This window comes from Desmodus rotundus, chromosome 2 (assembly GCF_022682495.2).
Source record: "Desmodus rotundus isolate HL8 chromosome 2, HLdesRot8A.1, whole genome shotgun sequence".
In the NCBI taxonomy this organism is placed as follows: Eukaryota; Metazoa; Chordata; class Mammalia; order Chiroptera; family Phyllostomidae; genus Desmodus; species Desmodus rotundus.
In genome coordinates this window covers 22,744,345-22,768,466 of record NC_071388.1, presented here as the reverse complement: position 1 = coordinate 22,768,466, position 24,122 = coordinate 22,744,345, and the positions used below count along the sequence as shown (strand labels likewise).

Genomic DNA, 24,122 nt, shown 5'->3' with positions numbered 1-24,122 from the left:
TCCTCTTCTGAGAGCACGATTACGAAGCCCAGGAGTAAGCATCCACAATGACAAAAATCAATATAAAAACTCATGTCTGATAATGGAAAGATGGAATATAAATTCTAGGAAATTATTATGATTCAATATTTTAAATTATACTTCAATGATATACTTTCCAATGTGTCTTTGACATTCATCTGAAACGATATAGAAGCCAAAATATCTTTCACAGCTCTCTAAGCATTTATCTGCATACAAATATTAGAGGATTCAGCATGAGTGAGGTTGCCTGCTGAGAACAGAAACTGAAATGCCAGGAGGCATATTAAAAACCAGTGTAAATGATGCAATTCATGGCAGACAGCCATCTCTAGGTCTACATGCATTTATTGTTAATAGAAAACAGAGGTGGCAGCAAGAGATATACCATTGCATTTCACCACTCCTGACATAGATATCATTTATAACACAGAACAATACATAAGTTTGAGTACCTTCCAGGAGGTATGTAGACATCCCTCTGTTAGGTACAGCGGTAAAATCAAAATGAAATGTCATAAGAAAACCTCAGCTTCAAAATTCATTTCATACGTTTCAAACACTCAGTATATTAGCAAGCACCCACCATGTACCCATCACTGTGTGAGGTCCTATCAGTAATATAGGGAAAATAAAAACAGTTCTTGTTCTCTACGAGTTTGACATATTAAAAGGCAAGACTTCAGAACAAACACCAATAAAAACACAAAATAAGACAGTACATATTCAACTGTTAAATGGTTTCTATAAAAATATAAGTGTTACATGATATCAAAAAGAGATATTATGGACTAGAGTAACCAGAGGTAACATCATAAAAAAGAAGGATCTTAAAGAATCAAAACAATCTAACCATAAAGGAAGAAATTAAATGGGTAGCTCAGTTTGGCTAATGGGAAAAAAAAACTTACAACCACAATGAAGTGAGAATAGTCTCAGAGAGTTTCCTACTGACTCAAATCTATATCAAAATTATCTGGGGTGAAGAACACACAATACAATATATAGATGATGTATTATAGAACTATACACCTGAAACCTACACAATTTTATTAGCCAATGTCACTCCAATAAGTTCAATAAAAAAGTAATAAATAAATAAATAAATAAAAATCAAGCCAAAGGAAAAATGTTGCTGGGATGAATAAATAAGATAATAAAAGGAAGCTCACAGACCTACAGCAACAGAAAAAATGTTAAATATGACCAACAAATTTTTTTAACCATGAAACATTTTTGTAATTTATTGCTAAAAAGAATTTGAGGAAAAACTTTAAATGTAATTAATTATCTGTCTATGAAGACGTTGTATAGAGAAAAGAATACTCTCAGAAGACAACAAAAGGTTTTACATGGTAAGAGGCACTACACACGCACAGCAGCAGGCTAAGGAGGAGAACCAGGACAGCCTGCACAGGAAGTGACCAGAAGGGGAGAGGACACCAGCCAGGATTGTTCCAACAATGTTTTAGGGGATATAGGTTACTGAAAACTAGCACGAGCCTTTAAAATCTGTTTATCTGCCCATGAAATCACAAACTGCTAAAAAAAAAAAAAAAGAGGCACTCCCACCCAAAACAATGCAATAAAAGGAAAAAGACTTTGTTAAAAAATTGTAGACTTTTTTTACATGTATAAGTTATTTTATTCAGATTAGTCATAAGTCCTAAGACAGTTCGTTTACTTTTATTGTTTAAGAACAATTATCAGGGGTAGGAAAGCATGAACTGTAGTTTACAAATTGCTGGAAGCGCACTGTGGACAGCTTTAAGAGTGAAAATCTTCAGGGAACCCAGTTATAGTATGGCCTCAACAATATTGGGAGATTTGTCTCCAGGAACTCGACCAAGTTCCCATAGTAAATATCAAAGAAAAATCTCCTTGTGACTGTAGCAGGGGAGGGGGGAAAGGAATATACCAGAGCCTTTGTTCTTTTTTTTAAATCTTCTGGATATCAGATGTAATGGTGCCCTTGGTGGATGTACAGAAATATTTTTGCTTTAAAATGAATCAACACAAGTAACTAACATTGCAATACACATCTAATTTGATAGAGCTTTCATGCAAAGTCACTCTTAACTGTGAGTGAAGCTGAGAAAGTATCTGGCCTTTTCAGCATCTACAGGTAAAGGTTAGCTCTCCTGCTTAAAAGAATCAGAGTAGAGCATTTCTCTAACATAGGAAGCCACCATACACTTTTCATATCTACTCATAAATTAATCAATTTCAACAAACATTTTGGACATTACTATGTGCCACAAACTTTGTTACATGCTAGGGATAGATAAACCAAAGAATCTGACTAGTTTTCATAGCTCTTACACTATAGCCAAAAATGCAAACATTAGACAAATAATTCTAAGTATGAAAAACACTAAAAAACGAAAAACAAAGAATGTCATGGGACTCCTTCAACGGTCAGGAAATGCCTTCCAGAACCCCCGACATTAAAGCTAAAACTTGAAAAGGGAGGTAGAGAAAAGATGGTGGAAGGGCAAAGAGTTCTCAGACAAGGTCCAGTACATTCAAAGGGTCAGGATTGAGAGTATAGCATCTTTTAGGAACTGAAAAACGTCTCAGATGACTAGCACAAAGAGAGTGAGGCTAATCAAGGGCCAGATATCATACAAACTCTCAAATCATAAAGAGGATTTTGGAGTATTCTAAGGACAATGCAAACCTGTGGCAGGTAAACTAGTGGAACATAATGATCAGATATGTATTTTGACACAGTCACCTGGGTTGTATAGTAAAGAATGGATTAGAAGTGGGCAACAGGTCATGTAGTATAGATGTCCAAACAGAGAATGGACCAGGATGATGTCTGGATTGAGAGACATAGGGACAGATTCAAAAGATATTGGGGAGGAAGCTGATAAAATAGGAAGAATCAAGAACAATGCCCAGGATAGATGATGGTGTCATAATTAGTTTGTTTTATAAGTAATTCATATATTTTATTCAATTTACTTACATATGTATGTATATACATATACATATATACATATATATAATAAACCTCACAACAACCCTACATAGTACTCAGAATAACCAACTGATGTAGGTAGTATTATCCCCATTTTATAGTCCAGGAAACTGAGACAAAGAGTATTTAGAAATTTGCACAAGTCCACACCACTTGTGGAGCTAAGATTCAAACTGAGGCAGTCTGGTCGCAGAACCCAGACTTTCAACACTACCTTAATGCTGCATGGTGACGCTGGGGATAACACCTCCTGAAGATAAGAACATAAGAGTAGCAGGTGTGGGAGGAGGATGACCAGTTCACCTTGGGGCATTATTGAAGCCTGTGATGCAGCAGGTGGAGATATTGAAAGGATTAGCCTGGAGGTCAGTGGATAAATTAGAAGGGGAAGTGGAAATTCACAGGCCTACAACACAAAGAGGGTAACTGAAGCCTTGGGATTGGGTCAGATCAACTGGAAACTGAAGAATGTAGAATGAAAATAAAAAGAGAGCTATGAACAGTGCCCTGAGAGGCTCCAGCATTTACAGAGCAGCAGGAAATGGGGAAAGCAGGAAGGGATAATGAGAAGGAATAGGCATCATGAGGGCCCACACAAAACCAGAAGAATATGATACCACAGAAGTAAAAGATGAGTATTTGCGGTAGAAGGGGTAAAATACTGTGTCAATACTAGTAAGAAGTCAAGAAAAATAAAGAACAAGCACACTTTTTAGATTTAGTAACATGGAAGTAACTGGTAACCTGAATTGGAACATTTTGAAATGATGCTGAGGGAGCAGATTAAATGAGCCACAATGTATTTGGAAGCGAGAAAATGGAGATAGTAAGTCCAGATAATTTATTTGATAAGACTAGCATGAAAAGGGAGAGCTAAGGCAATAGTGAGAAGAAACCTTAGATTAAGTGAAGGTTTCATTTGTTTGTTTGGAGAGTCTTGAGGAAATGCTGTTGCAAAGGAAGGAGTATGTAGAGAAAGAGAAAGCAGAAATACTATAGAAAGAGGAATGACAGTATCAGGTTCCTGGAAGCTGTAGTGCCAGTATGAAGAGTGTTTAGTGGAGTTACCCATATCAGGGGTTTTCCAGCTGATATGATGGAAGGGGCATCATATGAGGATAATGAGACAGGGGACTTTAAGATACTGTCAAGGGAATGATTAACATCACAGACCACGGGAACTAATTTGGACTTAAAAAGAAAGTGATAACAGAGAGAGAAGGCAGAGGCACCAACAGATTTCAGGCCTCAATGAAACTGATCCAGTTGGAAGGCGAGAAGTGTATGGACAAAGAATGGACATCCAAATCAGCAATTTCAGATATGGAGTCACTTGACTAATGGGAAAAATTTTTCATTCTCACCACTTCTTTAGTTTACTTTAAAATCAGGCTAGTAATACGTGAAAAAGATTTCTTGTTGAGTTCTTCACACTGTTTCCTACTATTCCCTAACAGTTCTGTGAACTCAACCAACCTGCCTCTTATTAATACTGGGTGGTTTTTTTGCACGATTGGGTTTCTTTAGTTCAGCAAGACAAGAGCCAAGATCAGGTGTGCCCTGTCCTTTCAAACACAGGTCTCCAATGACAGTGTCTTCGTGTCATCACTTGCCATATCCACATTTGCTTGGTTGCTTCAACTAATCCAAATAGTGACATTACAGAAAAGATAAAAATAAAAAAACTTAAGGCCTTGGCCAGGTAGCTCGGTTGGTTAGAGAGTCGTCCTGATACACCAGTGTTGTGGGTTCAATCCCCAGTCAGGGCATATATAAAAAACAACCATTGAATAAATAAATAAATAAATAAGTGGAACAACAAATCTCTCTCTCTCTCACTCTTGAATAAGAAAAAGGATTTAATAAGCTGTGTGAGCACTATTGTTTAATCTTTTTGTTTGTTTAGCATCTATAAGATGGATATAACAGGAGTTGCTGATCACACCTCACCCAATGAGTTAATTCATTTCCCCACAATTTGAAACTGTTCCCATTTAGAAATATATAAATAACATATACAGAATCTGAGAAGAAACCAAATTGCACACTTTTTTGAAGATGTAGTAATTCAAGTCTGCAACAAATTAAAACCATCCAATTCCTAAACCAAAATAAAATGATCTGACTTGTTTGTTCAAGCCTGCGGGCAAATGAAGCAGAAAGGAGGTGGGCGGAGAGAAGAGGATGGAGAGAAAGGGAATAGAGAGGCAAGCTGAGGCTGTGTTCTTCAGAACAGTTTTGCTGCCTTCTCAATGAACAGCAGCATGGAGCCCAGCATTAGAGAGGCAGCCGTCTACTGCCTATTAAGATTCGCTGCAGATACACAGACAGTACAGGTTCTCACTACTGTCTGACTGCCCTCCCAGTTATCTCTTATAGACCTCTTGTAGATTTCTAGAGCTAAATCAGCCATGCTTAAATAAATACATAAACAAATTAAATCAATAAAACCCACCTTCCCAACCCCCACTCCTTTCCTGCTCCTATAAAAAGAATAAGAGTACAGAAATGCCTGTAGCTCAGGTAAAAGGAATTGCAGGAAAGCTGCACTTAACTGTTGACCCTGAGGGTTGACATATTTAGTTTCCGGAGTGTTTTTTCCCAACACTTCCCTCTCCCTTTTTTCCCCATGTTGTTAATTTTATTATGTTCCTTTAAAACATCTCATGTCCTTTGGGGGAAAGGAGGTCATAATAAATAAAAAGTAACAAGTTCTAAATTCATGCTCTCTATAAAATCTCTATTCCACTGAGCAGAAAAACAGGGTGTGGACCTAATCAAAGTTGGGCTAGGCATTTTACAACCCCAATTAAATTGGAATTAATTATCATGGTAGTACTGAGATCGGGACATTTCTTAGACCCCAAAATTTCCCTTGTGATATTAGACAATATTTAGAGACACCAAGGTACGTGGGCAATATTTAGAGATCAAGGTAGGTGAAAATGTGATGATATCTATGGAGGGAAAACACCATATTAGCCTTAGTTAACAAGCATGGAAAGGAGAACAAAAAGTGAGACATCACTGAATTCCTGCCAGGCACAGATTAATGTGAATATCATTCCTGTAGTTGCTTCTCTGACCATTTTATAGACGAAGGAACAAAAGTACCAAAAGCTTATGGGACAAGGTCATGGGGCTAGGTAACAGCAGAGCCTCCAGTGTTTATACTACATCATACACCACTTCCTTCTTTCATTCTTGCAATCCCCACTAGGGTTTAGTGCAATAAAAACTGTATTTTGTGTTATAATAATAACTAACTAATTATAAGTAAGGAAAATTCAAGGGTAAAAGATAAATAGAAAGACTACTGAATGTCTGGGGACTACAATGTCTGGAAACTCTGAAATGCTGATTTAAAACCTTGTGGGGGAAAGGCCTCCTTTAAAAAGACAAAGTAGAAAAAAATGTACCTTATTTTGGTAACCATGTTGCTATAGCAACAACATAATGATACACAGAAGGGCTTTCAAAGTTATACTGGTAATAAAAGATATACATGTGTACATAGGTCTATCAATGTTGTTGAATAAATATCAATCTCCATAACCTTGCCTGGTCTTGTAACAAGGAAACTCATGTAAACATTATTTATATCAATAGTAAAAACACCTGTCAACTTCTATTTACTGTTTGCATGTGTCTACAGAGGGAAGAAATAAAGGAAAACAGGCCTTATACCTAAGAACTTTGGTCTGTAATGTAATCTAGTGGTGGTGTGAGAGAAAAATGAAAAGATGATAGATAAAAGGATTAGCTGGTCTTAGAACTACATGGTGTGAATAAAACTTGCTTAGGTTTCTAAAAGTTTAAGTAGTGCATAACACAAATATCAATATTTATATATCTAGACTAAGTAAAACATGATATGAACTTCTAGGTTTAATGTATTTGTTAACAACCCTGGATCCACTGGAGGCATTTTTCAGTGGCCTGAAAAAGAATAAATGCTTTTCCAAATGGTAGTCAGCATTTTCTCCTGCCTTCCCCATGTGCGCAATCACACTCAATCACACTCGTATGAATAACAGTTCTCATTTCACTGTAGAGATTCTCATTCTCCCACAAACAGGACGAATCACAATTTTGGAAGAGAAATGAGGGTTTGAAAAGTCCCCAGAGTTGAAATGATCCCCTAAGAAGTATGCCCCTACCCCATAAGAACTGCACTTCTACATCAATTCTTTGTTCTTTAAAGTCTTGAATATTCAAAATTCAGTTGTCCCAAACATTTTTAACATGTTTGCCTCTCACACTGCCTCCGTGCCACCCAGAGCACAGCAAAAGCAGAAAAAGTGCAGCCTGCAAAAAGACACGTACAGAAGGCAAGGTCTTCTGCAGATGAGGCCATGATATATTTCTTTCTTGAGATACTATTTTTCTCCTTCTCAAGGAATTCCAGTAAGCACGTGCATGTTATCTTCTGGAGGAAAATGTGATGGTCAAGTGAGGCAGGTCCTGCCAGTGTCCTCTTCCTTAAACAGAACCCGGTATCATTTCAGGAAGCAACGAGCCAACTCCCTGCAGTCTGTTCCCCTGACCCCCCAGCAGTTGTGGGAAAGCTTTTGACTTCCTCATACAGGCATTTCCCCTGACTGCTTCTCCCTCCCTATTCCTACCTTCCGGTGGTGTATAAGCCCTCCTGGGATCAGGAGAAAAAACGAGTGTGCGGCTGAAGGCGCACTCCCTGAGAAATGTGGTGAGAGATGGAAAGAGGCTGGGTCCCTGGTGACATGGCTCAGCTGCCTATACCCCTTCTTCTTTCAAGAAACAAATAAACCATTGTCCATTTAAGCCTCTTTCTGCAGACTGCATTCCTAACTGATATAACTGGTCTACCTGGGAAGTAAGTTTGCAGGGGAAGATAATGATTAACAAAATTTACCTCGTTTGCCCCACCACCCTCTGCTCCAGCCAGGTACAGCTATTTCCTCTAACTCTTCCTTTATGAACTCAGAGAAAATTAAACTTTGTATTAATTTTACCCCAAACTGTGTACTCAATATCATTCTCTGAATCCTTAGTACCTACCTATGCCCTTCCAAGGGCCGACTGCTCTTCACTTGACTTATGTACAGCCCGCCTGATTTGTGAGAACATCTAACTGTGACCAACAGAACTCGTAAGTCTGGCTCCTCACGGACAGATGTACCCTACTGCTGCTCAGATCTCCGTGCGCAGTCCCAGTTTGGCATGAGCATAAGAGGAGTCAGAGAGGAAGTGTTTAGAAGGCACGTGGAGATGCACTTATGTAACTGCTGACTTTTGTGAGCTACCTACTGACATCTGTCAAAATTTAATCAATTATTTTTTAAATGTTCTTATTCAAAGCAATATTTAATTTTCCAAAATTTAACCCAAGGTCACAACCAAAACAGAGTAGCCCCATTACTCCCAGGTCCTCACTCTTACAACTAAAAAATCCTGATCATAATACAATACAAGCAAAGGAAGACTGAAGGATGCAAAGAAAGCAGATGGCCTCATAATCTTGGAACCTGAAAAACATCATGGCAATGAGATCCCTGCGTTTCCTCATTGTCTCCCATATGTCTCAGACCAGGTGCTTCAGAAGTCTCCAACCTAGAACTACAATACCATATTAAACAAACAAAAAAAAAACCTCCAGAAAAAGTCTGATCTGCATTGCTGATCACGGAAAAGGTGGCTAAACAACAAAAAACATCCTTGGCAATATCCTCTCCAGCCAAATATCAACTGTACAACAGTACCTCCCTATCCCACAGTTTCATCAGGGTTGCAGTTGAGCTAAGAGCTGATCTTCCGCCCCATGCCACCCCTGCCCCACAGAAACAGGTGGTACACTCCAGTTCACCTGGCTGGTATGTCAGTGCAGTGAGCTGGGAGCTGATTTTTCATTCTCCTATTGCAGAAGCAAGATACTCTCCAACCCCCAACCAGGATACTGTCAGCGAGGCCTCCACTATCTAGTGGGGAGTGAAGCCTCCACTCCAAGCCTGAACCAATGGGTCTAAACAAAGGAGTACAAGTTGGTAGAAGTAGGTACTCCGCATTCCTTCTATTCCTCATGTCAGTGAGGTCCAGTGGGGAACTAAACCTCCACACCCTACTGGCAGCAAAGAGGTCAAATGAAGCAGTGGATGGACTAGCAGCACTCCAAATACTGCTCCCCAACCATATTCTATGTGAGAGGGTCTCAGTAGAGAGCTTCCAGCCTCATCCTGCATCAGTGAGGTAGAATAAGGTGCTGTTAGATAAAGGAGTCAACACTCTGCCTCCCTATCCCTGGTGCCAGGGGGACTAGCAGAGAGCTGAGCCTCAACTCACAGCTGGCATCAACAAGGCAGAATCAAGTGGTGGTAGGCAGTGCTGGCTGGCACTCTCCCATCCCTTGGTGTCAGCTGGGCACAGACAGGAGCCAAGCTTCTGCTCCCACCCTGCTGCAACAAAGCAGTGTGAGTCAGTCCTCTGATTCCCCACTTCCCTGGTGAAGGCGAGTTCAGTAGCAGGGAGCTGATCTTACATACCCGGGCAGAGACACAAAGCAGTGTAAGTTAGTGATCCACTTTTGCTGGAAAGGAGTGGATGGGGAGATAAGTGAAGTTCACCCCACCACTCTGATACAAGGCAGTGTGAGTTAAACCCCCACTTTGGCTGGAGTAGTGTCAGTAGGATGGTGGGTTGCTCAACAAACATACCCATCTAGCTTTCTTGCTATTACCTCAATAGAGGGAGTACCTGCTAAAAAGATGTTAAATAGGATCCAAAGTCTCATAGTACAACCTTCAAAATAAACAGGATTCAATGGAAAAATCACTCACCAAGCCAGAACCAAGAAAACCATAACTTTAAGGAGAGAAGAAAATCAACAGGCCCTACTCTGAGATGAATCAGATGTTGGAATTATTGGACAATAATTTTAAGGCAGCCATCACAAACATTCTTTTAAAAGCAATTTAAAATTCTCTTGAAACAAAAGAAAATCTCAAAAACACAAGACTTACAAAAAAGAACCAAAAAGAAACTATGTAACTGAAAAACACAGTAACTGATAAAAACAAAAAATAAAAAACACCTCACTGAATGGGCTCAGCAGCAGAGTATGATGATGGAGGAGAGAATCACTGAACTTTAGGACAGATCAACAGAACTCACCCAATCTGAACAACAGGGAGAAAACAAACAGAAAAACAACAAACAGAGCCTCAGAGACCTGCGGGATAACAACAAAAGAGCCAACATTCATATGTCCAGAATCTGAGAAAAAGAGAGAGAAGAAGTAGGTCTAAATAACATTCAAAGAGAAAATAGCTGAAAACTCCCTAAATATGGCAAGAGATATAAACCTACACCTTCAACAAGCTGTAGAAAAGATCTTATTCTATCCAAAAAGAATAAACCCAAAGAAATCCATGCCAAGACACATCATAATTAAACTATGATATTATGTACCTGTATTGCAATACCTAGAGCAACCTCTAAGAAACCTACATGCAAAGTGATATACTTAAAATCACTGTCAAGAAATCAAGATACAATCCTAAAAATGTTCAAGAAACCAACATAAAGGTAAAAAAAAGAGAGAGAGAGAGAGAGAAACAGAGGACGAGAACCAGAGGAAACAAACTAAACCCAAACTGTAAAATAGTATACTTAAACCCTAATATATCAATAATTACCTTAACAGTGAATGATCCAAAGACACCACTTAAAAGAGACTGGCAAAGTGGATTTTAAAAATCTATGATTCAACAATATGCTATCTACAAGACTCACTTCAAATTCAATGACATAGGTAAGTTGAGAGTAAAAGAATGGAAAAAATATACAGTGTTTTTGTTTACATGTAGGCAGTGTTTTTTTTTAAGCAGTAGTGGCTTTATTAATATCAGATAGACTTCAGAGCAAAGGAAAATAGTAGAGACAAAGAAGGACATTATATAATGATAAAAGGATCAATCCACCAGGAAGGCGTAACAATCCTAAATGTGTTCCAACCAAAAACAGAACAACAAAATTTGTGAAGCAAAAATTATAGAACTCAAAGAGAAATAGACAAATCCACAATGAGAGCTGGGGACTTCTGATACTCTACTCTTAGCAACTGATAGAACCCTTAGACAGAAAATCAGTAAGGACATATTTCAGTTCAACAGCATCATCAATCAACTAATATAATTGACATCTATGGACTTCTTCATCCAACAATAGCAGCATATACATTCTTTTCAAGCTCACATGGAACAGTCACCAAGACAGACCACATTCTGGACCATAAGACACATCTTAACAAATTTTTAAAAATTAAAATTATACAATATCTGTGCTCAGACCACAAAATATTAAACTAGAAATCAAACAGAGAGCTAGGAAATTCCAAAATACTTGGAGATTAAACAACAAACTTTTGAATAACAAAAGTGTCAAAGAAGAAGTGGCAAGAGAAATCTTTAAACCTTTTAACTAAATGAAAATGAATTGAAATTTTCAACTTATTAGAACTTGTAGGATGCAGCAAAAGCAGTGCTTAGAGGGAAATGAATAGCATTGAATATTAGAAAAAAGATACAAAATCAATAATCTAAGCTTCCACCTTAGGAAACTAGAAAATGAAGAGCAAATTAAATCAAAGCGAGCAAAGGAAAAGAAATAGTAATAATTAGAGCAGAAATCAATGAAACTGAAACAGGAAATCAATAGACAACAGTTTGGTGATTTCTTAAAAAACTATACCACATGATCCAGTAATCATATCCTTTAGGATTTACCCAAAGGAGTTGAAAATGCATTATCTACACAAATAGTTGCACGTGGCTATTTATAACAGTTTTATTCATAATGGCCAAACTTAGAAGCAACCAAGATGTCGTTCAGTAGGTGAGTGAACAAACTGTGGTACATTCAGACAATAGAATATTATTCAATGTTAAAAAGAAATGAGCCATCAAGCTATGAAAAGACATGGAGGAAACTCAAATGTACAGGGCAGGGCAAATGAAAGTTTATAGTTCTGAGTATGCAAAACAGAGTTTATTCTTGTATGATTGTTTATTACAATATTTTCCATACAAACAACTATAAGTCTACTTTTGCTCCACCCTGTATGTTGTTTTTTCAACTTGCCTGAATCTACCACGAGGTCAGTGTTAGCCAGAGTAAGTTTCTGTTGTTCATAATAAAAAAAACCAAACAAACAAATTTGATATAGAACTCTGACCACAATTTGGCAACGGATATTAAAAATCAATACAGAAAAAAATAAAGATAAATAACCCTGAGAAAATATTAGCAACATATATAAACAAATTACAATGTTCATACTATATTAAAAACTCACATAAGTAAACAAAAATAAATAACCCAATAGAAATTTGAACAACATATATGAACAGGTAATTAATAGAAGTAAAATGTGTCTAGTGAACATGAAAAATGTTCAATTTCATTAGCAATAAAACACAAATTAAATAATAATGAAGTAATATTTTTCCACTTAAGAAAAAAGTGAAAATTTGAAAAAAATTTAAGAAGATACCAATATTAACAAGATATAAGAAAATAACCACCTTATAAACTATTGGTCAAAAAAAAAAAGGTAACATTATTTTCTCAAAGGACAATATGGTATAATATCCATCCAAATTTTAAATTAGTATTTTCTCTTTTTAGCAATTTAACTTCTAGAAATGTATCCTATGGAAAACATGTATACACAAATATAAATTTAAAAACTACATGTAATAATAAATATTGAAAATAATCTAAATGTTGAAAAGAGAAATGGTTAAGTAATTTTGGCATAACCTTTGTAAGGAAAATGTTGCAGCAGTTAAGAACAGGTAGATTTATTGGTGGGAATGCAGACTGGTGAGGCCACTGTGGAAAACAATATGGAATTTCCTCAGAAAATTAAAAATGGAACTACCCTTTGACCCAGCAATTCTGCTGCTGGGATTATACCCTAAGAACTTTGAAACACCAATCCAAAAGAACCTATGCACCCCAATGTTCAAAGCAGCACAATTTACAATAGCCAAGTACTGGAAGCAACCTAAGTGCCCATCAGCAAATGAGTGGATCAAAAAACTATGGTATATTTACACAATGGAATTCTATGCAGCAGAGAGAAAGAAGGAGCTTATACCCTTTGCAACAGCATGGATGGAACTGGAAAGCATTATACTAAGTCAAATAAGCCAGACAGTGAGGGACAAATACCATATGATCTCACCTGTAACTGGAACATAATCAACAGAAGAAAAAAGAAAACAAAATATAACCAGAGACACTGAAGTTAAGAACAATCTAACAATAGCCAGGGGGAAGTGGGGAGGGGACAGTGGGGAGAGGGGATTACAGGAACTACTATAAAGGACACATGGACAAAATCAAGGGGGAGGGTGGAGGTGGGGGAGGGAGGTGGGATTGGCTGGGGTGGGGTGGAGGGATGGGGAGAAAAGGCATGCAACTGTAACTGAATAACAATAAAATTAAAAAAAAAAAAGAACAGGTAGATTTACATGCATTAATATGGAACAATTTCCAAAATATGCAGATAAGTGGCAAAAGTCACAAAATGATAAATTTAATATATTGATAATGTGTTAAAAAACTAGTCTATTAAAAGATAAACATTTTTAAAACTACATGGCTTGTATATAATACATTACATATATTAAAGAAATATATCTATAATAAAGGTAAAAACACAAAGAATATACACCAAACCATTAAAAGTGGTTTTATCTCCAGTAAGAAGAAAACAATCTACAGGATAAAAAAGGGACTTTCTTGCCTTTTCTTCTATATACTTCTTTTATTTCATGTGTTTATGTACTTACATATATAATATTTTATTAAAGAAAGTAAAGTGTAAATAACACCAAACAAAAAGAATCTCTGACAGGCAAAAACCCTCCAAATTTAAAATTTGAAACTGAGTACTTCAAATTTCTTCTTTTTCCACTCAAATAGTGTGAAATACTTTTATTATTTAGACTTGAAATTTAAAAATCTATAACAAAATTTCCTCGATAAAGAACTATAAAATGTTAGACTCAACTGACATTTAATGTAATTATTAAAATTTGTAATAAAATTTAGTAGAAGTACTTAATAGTAAGAGATTTAAGTAAATTTCTGTTTTCGTAAAGACACAGTGATATTCGTTGCACTCATTAATTCAAGTTTACTAACATCAACTGTTGGTATTTTAAATGGAGAAATATTCATTCATGGGTAAGGCCATAAAACTTCAGCAAAAAACCCTTCCGTAGAAGTGTTTATATACGCTCATTGAAGTGTCTTTAGGAAGACTAAACTGTTGGTTAGATTTGCTAGAATTACAAACCCATTATTTAACTTTATTCCAATTTCAGTGATTTGGAATCATGTGACAATTTAAATGTTTAGGCACCCTTTCCAAACACGAAAACCTTATCTTATAAATCTAAATATTCAACTTAATATTTAGATTTAAATCTAAATCTCATTTATAGATTTAGATTAGATTTATAAGATATAAGAAAATCTTATAAATAAATCTAAATGTTATAAGATTTAGATTAGATTTATAAGATATAAGATAAGAAAGCCTTATCTTATAAATCTAAGTATTCAACTTAAAACAAATGTTAGGTATCACAAACTATCAAAGTTCAACTGATTTTTTTGACAGACAAATCTTCCTAATGATAAAATTAAGATATCTGGGGAAAAATAAAACTTAACCTATTTCAACTTCAAGTTACTGAATTAATTGGTTTCTAATTATTCAGAGAGTAAATATGTGTCTCAAAGAATGCTCAAACTATCATTAATAATTATACCTAGTAGTTATTAATAAATAACCTCAAATGTATTCAAATATAAATTCTACCTGATACAGATAGATTCTAGAAAAGCACTGAAAGTCTATTTATTTTCTGTACTTGTCTTTCGAACTAAATAAATAACAGAAAAGAATAACACACTCTAACCTTTCTGTTTTGGAGTCATTGTCAATTTTGTACTGTTCAAATTCTTGGCTAAGAGCATGTAACTTCTCTTGAAGTCTCTTTTCACGTTCTATACTTCCTTGATAAAATTTCATCTCTTTTTCCATTGCTTTCACTTTTTCTTCCATAGCTTTAAACTCATGGAGAATTAGATAGCTGACTCCACAGTACTTACAAACTTTTTCTTCAGGGGACATCTAGAAAATAGAATATACATTTACTGAGATGATTTTTTTTTAATTCTGAAAAACAAAGTTCAACTGAAGATGTTAAGTTCAAGATGTTATTGCAACTATGCCGGTCAAATGAAGTAAATGTATACCATACTATGTCATGGAGTAATAATTATGACATTGCTTACATCTGCATAAAATCATTTAAATTGGCATGATATTGACTCTGACACAAAATCTTGGAGTTAGAAAAGGATCTTTCAGAGTAATTATTTCTACATGGTATCTCTAAGAAAGATTTACTCTTGAAATACTTTCCATAAAATTAAACTAAAAATGATGAAAATATCTTTACAATTTTTGTTTTAAGATGAGTTTTCCATGAAGTGGGAAGAAAGCACTGGCCTTTCACTCAACTGCACTGTGATCCTGCAGACACCTTTTGGCATTTTCAGATCTTAGTTTGCTCATTTATAAAATTAGGACATTGAGCCAAATGAACTCTAATTTCTGTTCAATTTTAACATTCTATGATTTTTACAGAATTTAACATTCTATCATAAAACCACAAGTAGCGGAAACCCTTTGAACCTAATCTCTTCTTCCTCAATTAGTTCTTTTACCCTCAGGTAGTTATGGTTATACTCATTTTATAGATAAGGAAAAGAGACTATTGAAGTTAAATATCCAGCCGGTAGGTAGAGAAGCTAGGATTAAACCCAGGTCTATTGAAAACCAACACCCATGCCTGTAACCATTTGTATCATATTTATCTACAATGTGTATGTCAGCTAAATTCTCTTACTTTCTTCAGAAATAATGTTCACATATCTCTGGAAAACCCTGCAGCAGTAAAAAATAGAATTTTAGCAAAGTCAAGAGAGAATTAATTATTTTTTCTGTGTCAAGTACACAATATTCCTCAAGTAGCCTCCACTTGTCTTACTGTTCACAAAGGAAAAGAGGCGGCTTCACTAAATATTTGTTCTTGCTCCAGGGCACTAAAATGAAAACAACATGTGGTTTATTAGAGAAGCACTTACTCTTAATTTAACCTCCCTTAAACCTGCAGAAATGGCTCCTGTAACTAAGAGTGAGACTACCACACTGCCTATCAATGCTATTACACAAGAGTGGTTAAAATAAATTAAGAATAAATTTTTATACAGCAAAATTTTGCAGACTTAAACTTCAATAATAAAAATTTCAAATGTTAGAATGGCTATTATCAACTAATAACAAGTGTTGGAGAGGTTGTGCAGCAAAAGGAACACTCATTCACTGCTGGTGAGAAGCAAGGAGGTAGAACCACTATGGAAAACAATATGGACACTTCTCAAAAAATTAAGAATATAGTTACCATATGACCCAGCAACCCCTCTTTTGGGTATCTACCAGAAAAATTTGAAAACACTTCATTTGAAATAATTTTGCCAGATTGTATTATAACAGCTGTCGTATCAGCATGCACTAAAAAAACAATCAAACTGGTGAATTTTTGTATAGCCATTTTAATATTTTAGATGGATGAAAATATGTAACATTTTTGGCATATTATGCTTTATTATTTCAGGAAAGGTAAAAAACACAACTGAAATGCAAGGAAAGATCTGTGTAGTGTACAGAGAAGGTGCTGTGACTGATCATAATCAAAAGTGGTTCACAAAGTTTTGTGCCAGACAACGCTCCGTGGTCAGGTAGACCAGCTGAAGTTGACAGTTATCAAATTGAGACACTAATTGAGAACAATTAATACTGTGCCATGCAGGAGAGAGCTGACATACTCAAAATATCCAAATCAATAAAGTTATTGGTGAAAATGAAAAATGTGCCTTTTATTTTACAGAAAACACTAAACAGACTTTTTGGCCAGGCCCTTATATACAATGGAATACTACTCAGCTAATGGAACCAGAGGCATGGAAAAACGGAACAGCCTAACAGAGACCAGAGGGGAGTAAGGAGGGGGAGAATGGCGGAAAGAAGGGGAAGGAACTAGTCAAAGAACATGTATGAATGACCCATGGACATGGACAATGGAATGGGGATGGACTGTGGGAGTGGGGTGTGGGCTCGGCAGAGTAGGGCAAAGGGGAAAAAATTGGGACACTGTAATAGAATAACAATTAAAAAAAGGAAGGATGAATTACTGCCATTTGCAGTAACATACATGGATCCTCAGAATATCATGCTAAGCAAAGTCAGAAAACATTAAAAACCATATGATTTCACTCCATGTGGGATATAAAGTTAAAAGCAACAAATGGACAACAAGAAAACCAAACGAAAACTCATAGACACAAACAACAGTATGGTAGTTACCAGAGGGAAGGGAGCTGGGGGAGTAATAACGGTTAAGGGGGGTCAAATACAGGGTCTGGTAGAAGTAAGGCCTGCTTCAGTGTGGTTAGTAGGGTACTAATAGGGGTGTAACAATTTATAGTTTTAATTTGAACATTTCACCTAAAGTGTCATATGGTGTGCTTGAGTGTGATAATGTTATGTTACAGAATTACATGGTTATGATTCTGTAATAAAAGACTTTGTAATAAAAAACAGGGGCATTATTTGTGCCAGACCCCTGCATATGGTGATGAAGATGATTTGACTTTGGATGGTGGGCAAACAATGAAATATACAGAATTTTACACTTGAAGCCCATACGATCTTATTAACCAATGTCACCCCAATAAATTTAACTTTAAAAAATTTCAAATGCAGAACCAAAATATAATACTGTGGGAAACTAATTAATGACTACATCAATCATCTAACTGCCACTGATTCCAAAACTATAGATTTATAAAACAAGAATTTTGAAAGAAATCATAAAGGTAACCTGGCTCAAGCTCTGGATAGGTTCATTAAGTCTATTCCAACCTAGATAAGTTGTTATCCAGACTCTCTGAACACCCCAAATGATGGAAAACTACTTGGTACAACAATCTGTGGCATCTTCTGATGCCTGGTTTTGTAAGGGAACTTTTTTCCCACACTGACCCCAAATCTGCCTGCCTGGAACACTCACTGGTCCTAGATCTCCTAGGGACCATATCTTCTCGTCTCCAGGTCAACACTTTCAACTCCTTCTGCTGTTTCCGATATGACATGGTTTTGAATTTCTCCCTCATTCTAGATAATTTTCTCTGAACTTGTTTCTAGGCTCTACATGTATTTCAAAGCATGGTTGGTGCCCAGAACTGAATACCTCAGTGTGTCTGGTCTTACTAAAACAGAGTAAGAGTACACAAACTTCCCTCATTCTAATATCTCATTAGTATTTAGTATCATTAGTACTATCTTCTAATACAAACAGATAATAATAATCTATTTTTAGAAATTATGTTGCTAATATATATTATGTTAAATAAATCCCCTATTTAAAAATATTGCAGTGCAAAATCCTGTTTTATTATAATGAATATACCAATGCATTCCTTTCCATTTTTATTTTTTTATTTAATCTTCATTGTATTTTTTTCCATTACCATTTAGTCCCCTTATAACCCCCTCCCTCCAGTAATCACCACACTGTTGTCCATGTCCATGAGTCCTTTTTCCTTTTTGCCCAATCCCTCCACCCCCTTACTTCCCCCTCCCTTAGTTGTCATCCTGCTCTCTACCTATGAGTCTGTCCCCATTTTCCTTGTTAGTTCAATTTGTTCTTTAGATTCCACATATGAGTGAAATCGTATGGCATTTGTCTTTCTCTGATTGGCTTATTTCATTTAGTATAATGTTCTTCAGGTCCATCCATCCACAAAGGGTAAAATTTCTTTTTTTATGGCCAAGTAGTATTCCATTGTGTAAATGTCCCATAGTTGTTTTATCCACTCATCTACCGATGGACACTTGGGCTGCTTCCATATGTTGGCCATTGTAAATAATGCTTCAATGAACAGAGAGGGGTGCTTATGTTCTTTCAGATTAGTGTTTTGGGTTCCTTTGGATAAATTCCCAGAAGTGGGGTCTCTGGGTCAAAGCACAGATCCATTTTTAATTTTTTGAGTTATCTCCATACTGCTTTCCACAGTGCTGCACCAGTCTGCATTCGCACCAACAGTGCGAAAGTGTTCCCCTCTCTCCACATCCTCGCCAGCACTTGTTTGTTGATTTATTGATGGTGGCCATTCTGATATTTGTAAGATGATATCTCATTGTGGTTTTAATTTGCATTTCTCTGATGATTAGTGATATTGAGCATCTTCTCATTTGTCTATTGGCCATCTGTATGTCCTCTTTGGAGAAGTGTCTATTCGGGTCCTTTGCCCATTTTTTACTTGTATTTGTTTTTTTGGTGTTGAGTTTTGTAAGTTTTTTATAAATTTTGGATATTAACCCCTTGTCATATGTATCTGTGAACATGTTCTCCAATTCCATGGGTTATCTTTTTATTTTGTTGATGGTTTCCCTTGTTGTGCAAAAACTTTGATGTAGTCCCATTCAGTTATTTTTTCTTTTGGTTTCCTTGCACAGGGAGATAAAATATTGCTATGAGCAATGTCCGAGACTTTGCTGGCTATGTTTTCTTCTACAGTTTTTATGATTTTAGATCTAACATTTAAGACTTTAATCCATTTTGTATTTATTCTTGTGTGTGGTGCAAGAAGGTGGTCTAATCTCAATTTTCTGCAAGTATCTGTCCAATTTTCCCCACACCATTTGTTGAATAAACTATCTTTAGCCCACTGTATGTGCTTACTTTCTCCGTGGAATATTAATTGTCTATAAAGTTTATTTCTGATCTCTCTATTCTGTTCCATTGATCTATGTCTGTTTTTATGCCAGTACCAGGCTGTTTTGATTACCATAGCCTTGTAGTATAGTTTGATATATTGCTTACTCCAACTTTGTTGTTCTTACTCAAGATTTCTGTTGCTATGCAGGACCTTTGGTGGTTCCATATAAATTTTTGAAATATTTGCTCTAGTTCTGTGAAATACGTCATTGGAATCTTGGGAATTGCATTGAATCTATAGATTGCTTTGGGTAGTATGGACATTTTAATGATGTTAATTTTTTCTATGCATGAATACAGTATGTGCTTCCTCTTACTTGTATCTTTTTCTATTTCTTTCTTCAGTGTTTTATAATTTTCTCAGAACAGGTGTTTTACATCCTTGGTTAGGTTTATTCCTAGATATTTTATTCTTTTTGAGTCAATTGTGAATAGGATTCTTTACTTAATTTCCCTGTTAGTTCGTTATTGGCATGTAAAAATGCAACTGATTTCTGGATATTAACTTTGTATCCTGCTACTTTGCTGAATTTGTTTACCAGTTCTAATTGTTTCTTGGTGGAATCTCTGGGGTATTACATCATCTGCAAATAATGACAGTTTTACTTTTTCCTTTCCAATTTGAGTGTCTTTTATCTTTTTCTTCTTGTCTGATTGTTGTGGCTAGGACTAAAAATATGGAATGCTTCACAAATATGCATGTCATCCTTGTGCAGGGGCCATGCTAATCTTCTCTGTGTCATCCCAATTTTAGTAATTGTGCTGCCAAAGCAGGCACCTTTCCACCTTTTGTAGAGATCTAGCTTTCATAGTCCTGGCTCTTGTACAGGGTAGGGTGACTAAAACCCTCTCTACCCATCCACCCTACCCACGGCTGACTGGTGGAAAAGGACCAGACATGGCACCCAAGAGAATCAAGCCCTAATCTGGGAATGATCCAATGAGGTATATAAATGTTGAAGGCCCAGGAATTTAGGAAACCTTCAGGGCTAACTACCCAATGATCTTTGTAACCAACCTATATATGTACATATTATCTTCAGGAATATTATGAACAAAACTTGTCAAATGCCTTCATAAAGTCCATGTATTCTATGCATAGTATGGTTCCTGGATCTAGTAACTCTAGAATTCATGGATAAAAAATGTTGAATAGGACAAATTGAGGATAGAATTCCACAGCATGTTACATCTCCTTGGTTGATGCTGATCCATTACTTAGCACACTTCAGGTATAATTCTTCAACTTGTTATTAAACCACCCAATTATCTTTGTAACCAGCCTATATTTATTCATATTGTCTTCAGGAATATAATGACAAAATTTATCAAATGCCTTCATGAAGTCCATATATTCAATGCCTACTATCATTCCTGGATCTAGCAACTCCACCCAAAATGGAATAGCAAGGGAGACCTTCCTGCTGGTTCTCTTAACACAAAATTGGCCCAATTTTACTGGTTCTCTTAATATATCCTCACAAATCACCCTTTATAATACATTTTGGAATCTTGCCTGGCATTGAAATTGAGTTTATGGGTTGTAGTTTATGGTCATTTTTATACATGGGATGGCATTTGTATGGATCCTGCAGTCCCATTCAAAGGTACTGTCAGTCCCCAGGAATATAATTCATCCACGTCAAGAGACCTAAACTAATTCAGAGCAGATGGGTATTTTCTTGCCATCCCTTTACCCATTGTTAGTTTTGGTTCCTTCTCATCAATTTGAAAATTATATTGCTTACTCCAAGGCACTTTCATCCCTAACCTTTTACCTATTAATCATGGTTCTTGCCCCATTCCTGCCAGAGCACACTATCCTTAGTCTAAAGAAAACTCTTGCTGGGTAAGTTTTCTTGGTAGCCTGATGCACAAAACAGAAATAGCATAAACTTCACAGTTGTGAAACCTATTAGAATGTTATTCCACCCTAGCAATTATGGGGGAGGGAGCTAAAACAAGTGAAGTAAAACATTTTATAGAACAGGTCTTCTGGAAGTTCAGCAAAGAAAGCCAAAACATGGTACCATTATGATCTAGGAAACAAGACAATCAAATTATAAAATAATAAGTCCGTGTAAGTAGTCTCTAGACTTCAGCTAGTACAACCTGAATCACTGGGTAATTTACAGTAAATAAGTATACTGAACAAACATTTTCAATGCTATTAAATTGTAAATAACTTTCTGTAAGTAAAATTGCAACAGAGAAATGTAATAACACTTTCAAATTCTTAGTGTCTATAAAAGCTAATTACTTGGGACATTTCTGTGAAACTTGAAAAGGTATGAAATACTGTAATTATGTTCCCAAATGAAGTAACTAAAAGTTATCTGGGTTTTCTGTGAAATATTATGTATGCTTCATCCTTATAACTTGGTGTTATATTGTCTCCTTGTTTTGTAAGTAAAATAATGACATGCTGTCATTCTTGACAAAATGACTATTATTAGCAGGATGTCTTTGCTTTCTGGAAGATGTACTTTGGAGGAGGCATTAACAAATGCAGTATATTAAACAAATGCAGAACCATTTAAAAGGAAATTATAAAATAAACTTATCAACTGCAGCATTTACACTTCTTAAATTGGTTGTTTAATATAAAAATGATGTAAATTTTTAAAAAATCTTAAATTAGGCTTTGAATCCTTTTCAAAGTTTCTGTCAATGCTTCAATTAGAAAGGGTACTTAGTAACCCCCTGCTGCCCAATTGAGGCATTCTCTGCTCCAAAAATTGTCCCTCCTTTCTTGCCCCACCTGTCCCATACTTATTACACTTGGTTAAGCAGAAAAGAAACAGATACGCTCTTCCACAAAAGTAAGAGTAACAGCAGTGTAAACTGTTAACCCTTCCAAGAGGATCTGCATTAAAAAGATGACTTTACTCAAAAACAGTGAGTGTCTAGCTAGATAATTTTACTGAGACTGGGAGAAACATTTTGAGGCAGAACAATGGAATTTTTGAGCCACAGAGACCACCCTCCCATTTCATAAGGCCATCAGGACCCTTCCTCACCAGTGAGTTAACTTGCTGTGTCACCAATTTAAAAATCAATTTGGTAAAGAAGCATCTACAAAAAAACCCCCACACCTTCATTATATGTAGTGATGAAAGAGTGAGTGATTTTTTCCCCTAAGAAACGACGGAAGGATATTCACTCTCTCTGCTCTTATGTAACATAATGCTGGAAACTAGCCAGAGCAATAAGGCAAGAAGAAGAAATAAAGGGCATCCATTATTAGGAAGGAAAATACAAAACTGTTCCTATTTGAGATGACATGATGTCTACATAGAAAAATCCCAAGGAATCCACAGTAAAGCTTCTAGAACTAATAAGTGCAGCAAGGTTGATGATTCAAGATAAATATACAAAAAAAGTTGCATTTCTATATACTGTTAGTGAACACAATGAAATTAAAATTATAATACCCATTATAATTGCTCAAAAAGTGAAATACTTAGGTATAAATCCAACAAAACCTGTACGTGACTTGTATGCAGAAAACTACAAAACATGGATATAAAAATTAAAAAATCTAAATAAATTAAGAGACATACTGTATTTATTTACAGGTTGGAAGACTCAAAATACTAAATATATCAATTCTCTCTAAATTTATATATAGATTTAATGTAAGTCTTATCAAAATTCCAGACAGATGTTTTTTACATATAGAAAGGACTGTTCTCAAATTTATATGGAAAGGCAAAGAAACTACAAGAACTAAAACAATCCTGAAAAATAAGAATAAAGTGGGAGGAATCATTTAACTTGATTTCAAGACATACTGTAATGCGACGGTAATCAACACTGTGTGGCACTGGCAGAAGGACAGACACACTGAACAACAGAACAGACTGGAGAACCTGAAATCAATCTACATAAATATGCCAAACTGATTTTTTGGCAAAGGTGTCAAAGCAATTTAATGAAGAAATGAAAGCCTTTTCAATAAATGATGCTGGAACAACTGGATATCCGTAAGTTTTTTTTAAAAAGAACCCCAACCTAAACCTTACACCCTATACAAAAATTAACTGAAAATGAGCCATGAACTTAAGTGTAAAACATAAAAATATGATTGTTGAAGATAAAATATCTAGGATAAAATCTTCAAGAACTAAACTAGGTAGAGTTTTTATACTTGATACCAAAAGTATGAACCATAAATGGAAAAATTGACAACCTGAATTTCATCAAAATTTAACACTTTT

The 24,122-nt window shown here is 35.8% G+C and overlaps 1 protein-coding gene and 1 non-coding gene across 2 annotated transcripts in view; both read right to left on the bottom strand.

Annotated features, from left to right (window-relative positions):
• Positions 1–24,122, bottom strand: part of LEKR1 (leucine, glutamate and lysine rich 1) — a 150,064-nt gene that overhangs the window by 117,335 nt on the left and 8,607 nt on the right. Inside the window, exon 3 of the mRNA XM_053918039.1 lies at positions 14,974–15,188. Coding sequence (XP_053774014.1) covers positions 14,974–15,188 — 215 coding nt within the window. The remainder of the gene's footprint in view (positions 1–14,973; positions 15,189–24,122) is intronic.
• LOC112309697 (U6 spliceosomal RNA) lies at positions 20,574–20,680 on the bottom strand. The gene has a single exon (XR_002975291.1). It is a non-coding gene; the product is annotated as a U6 spliceosomal RNA (small nuclear RNA).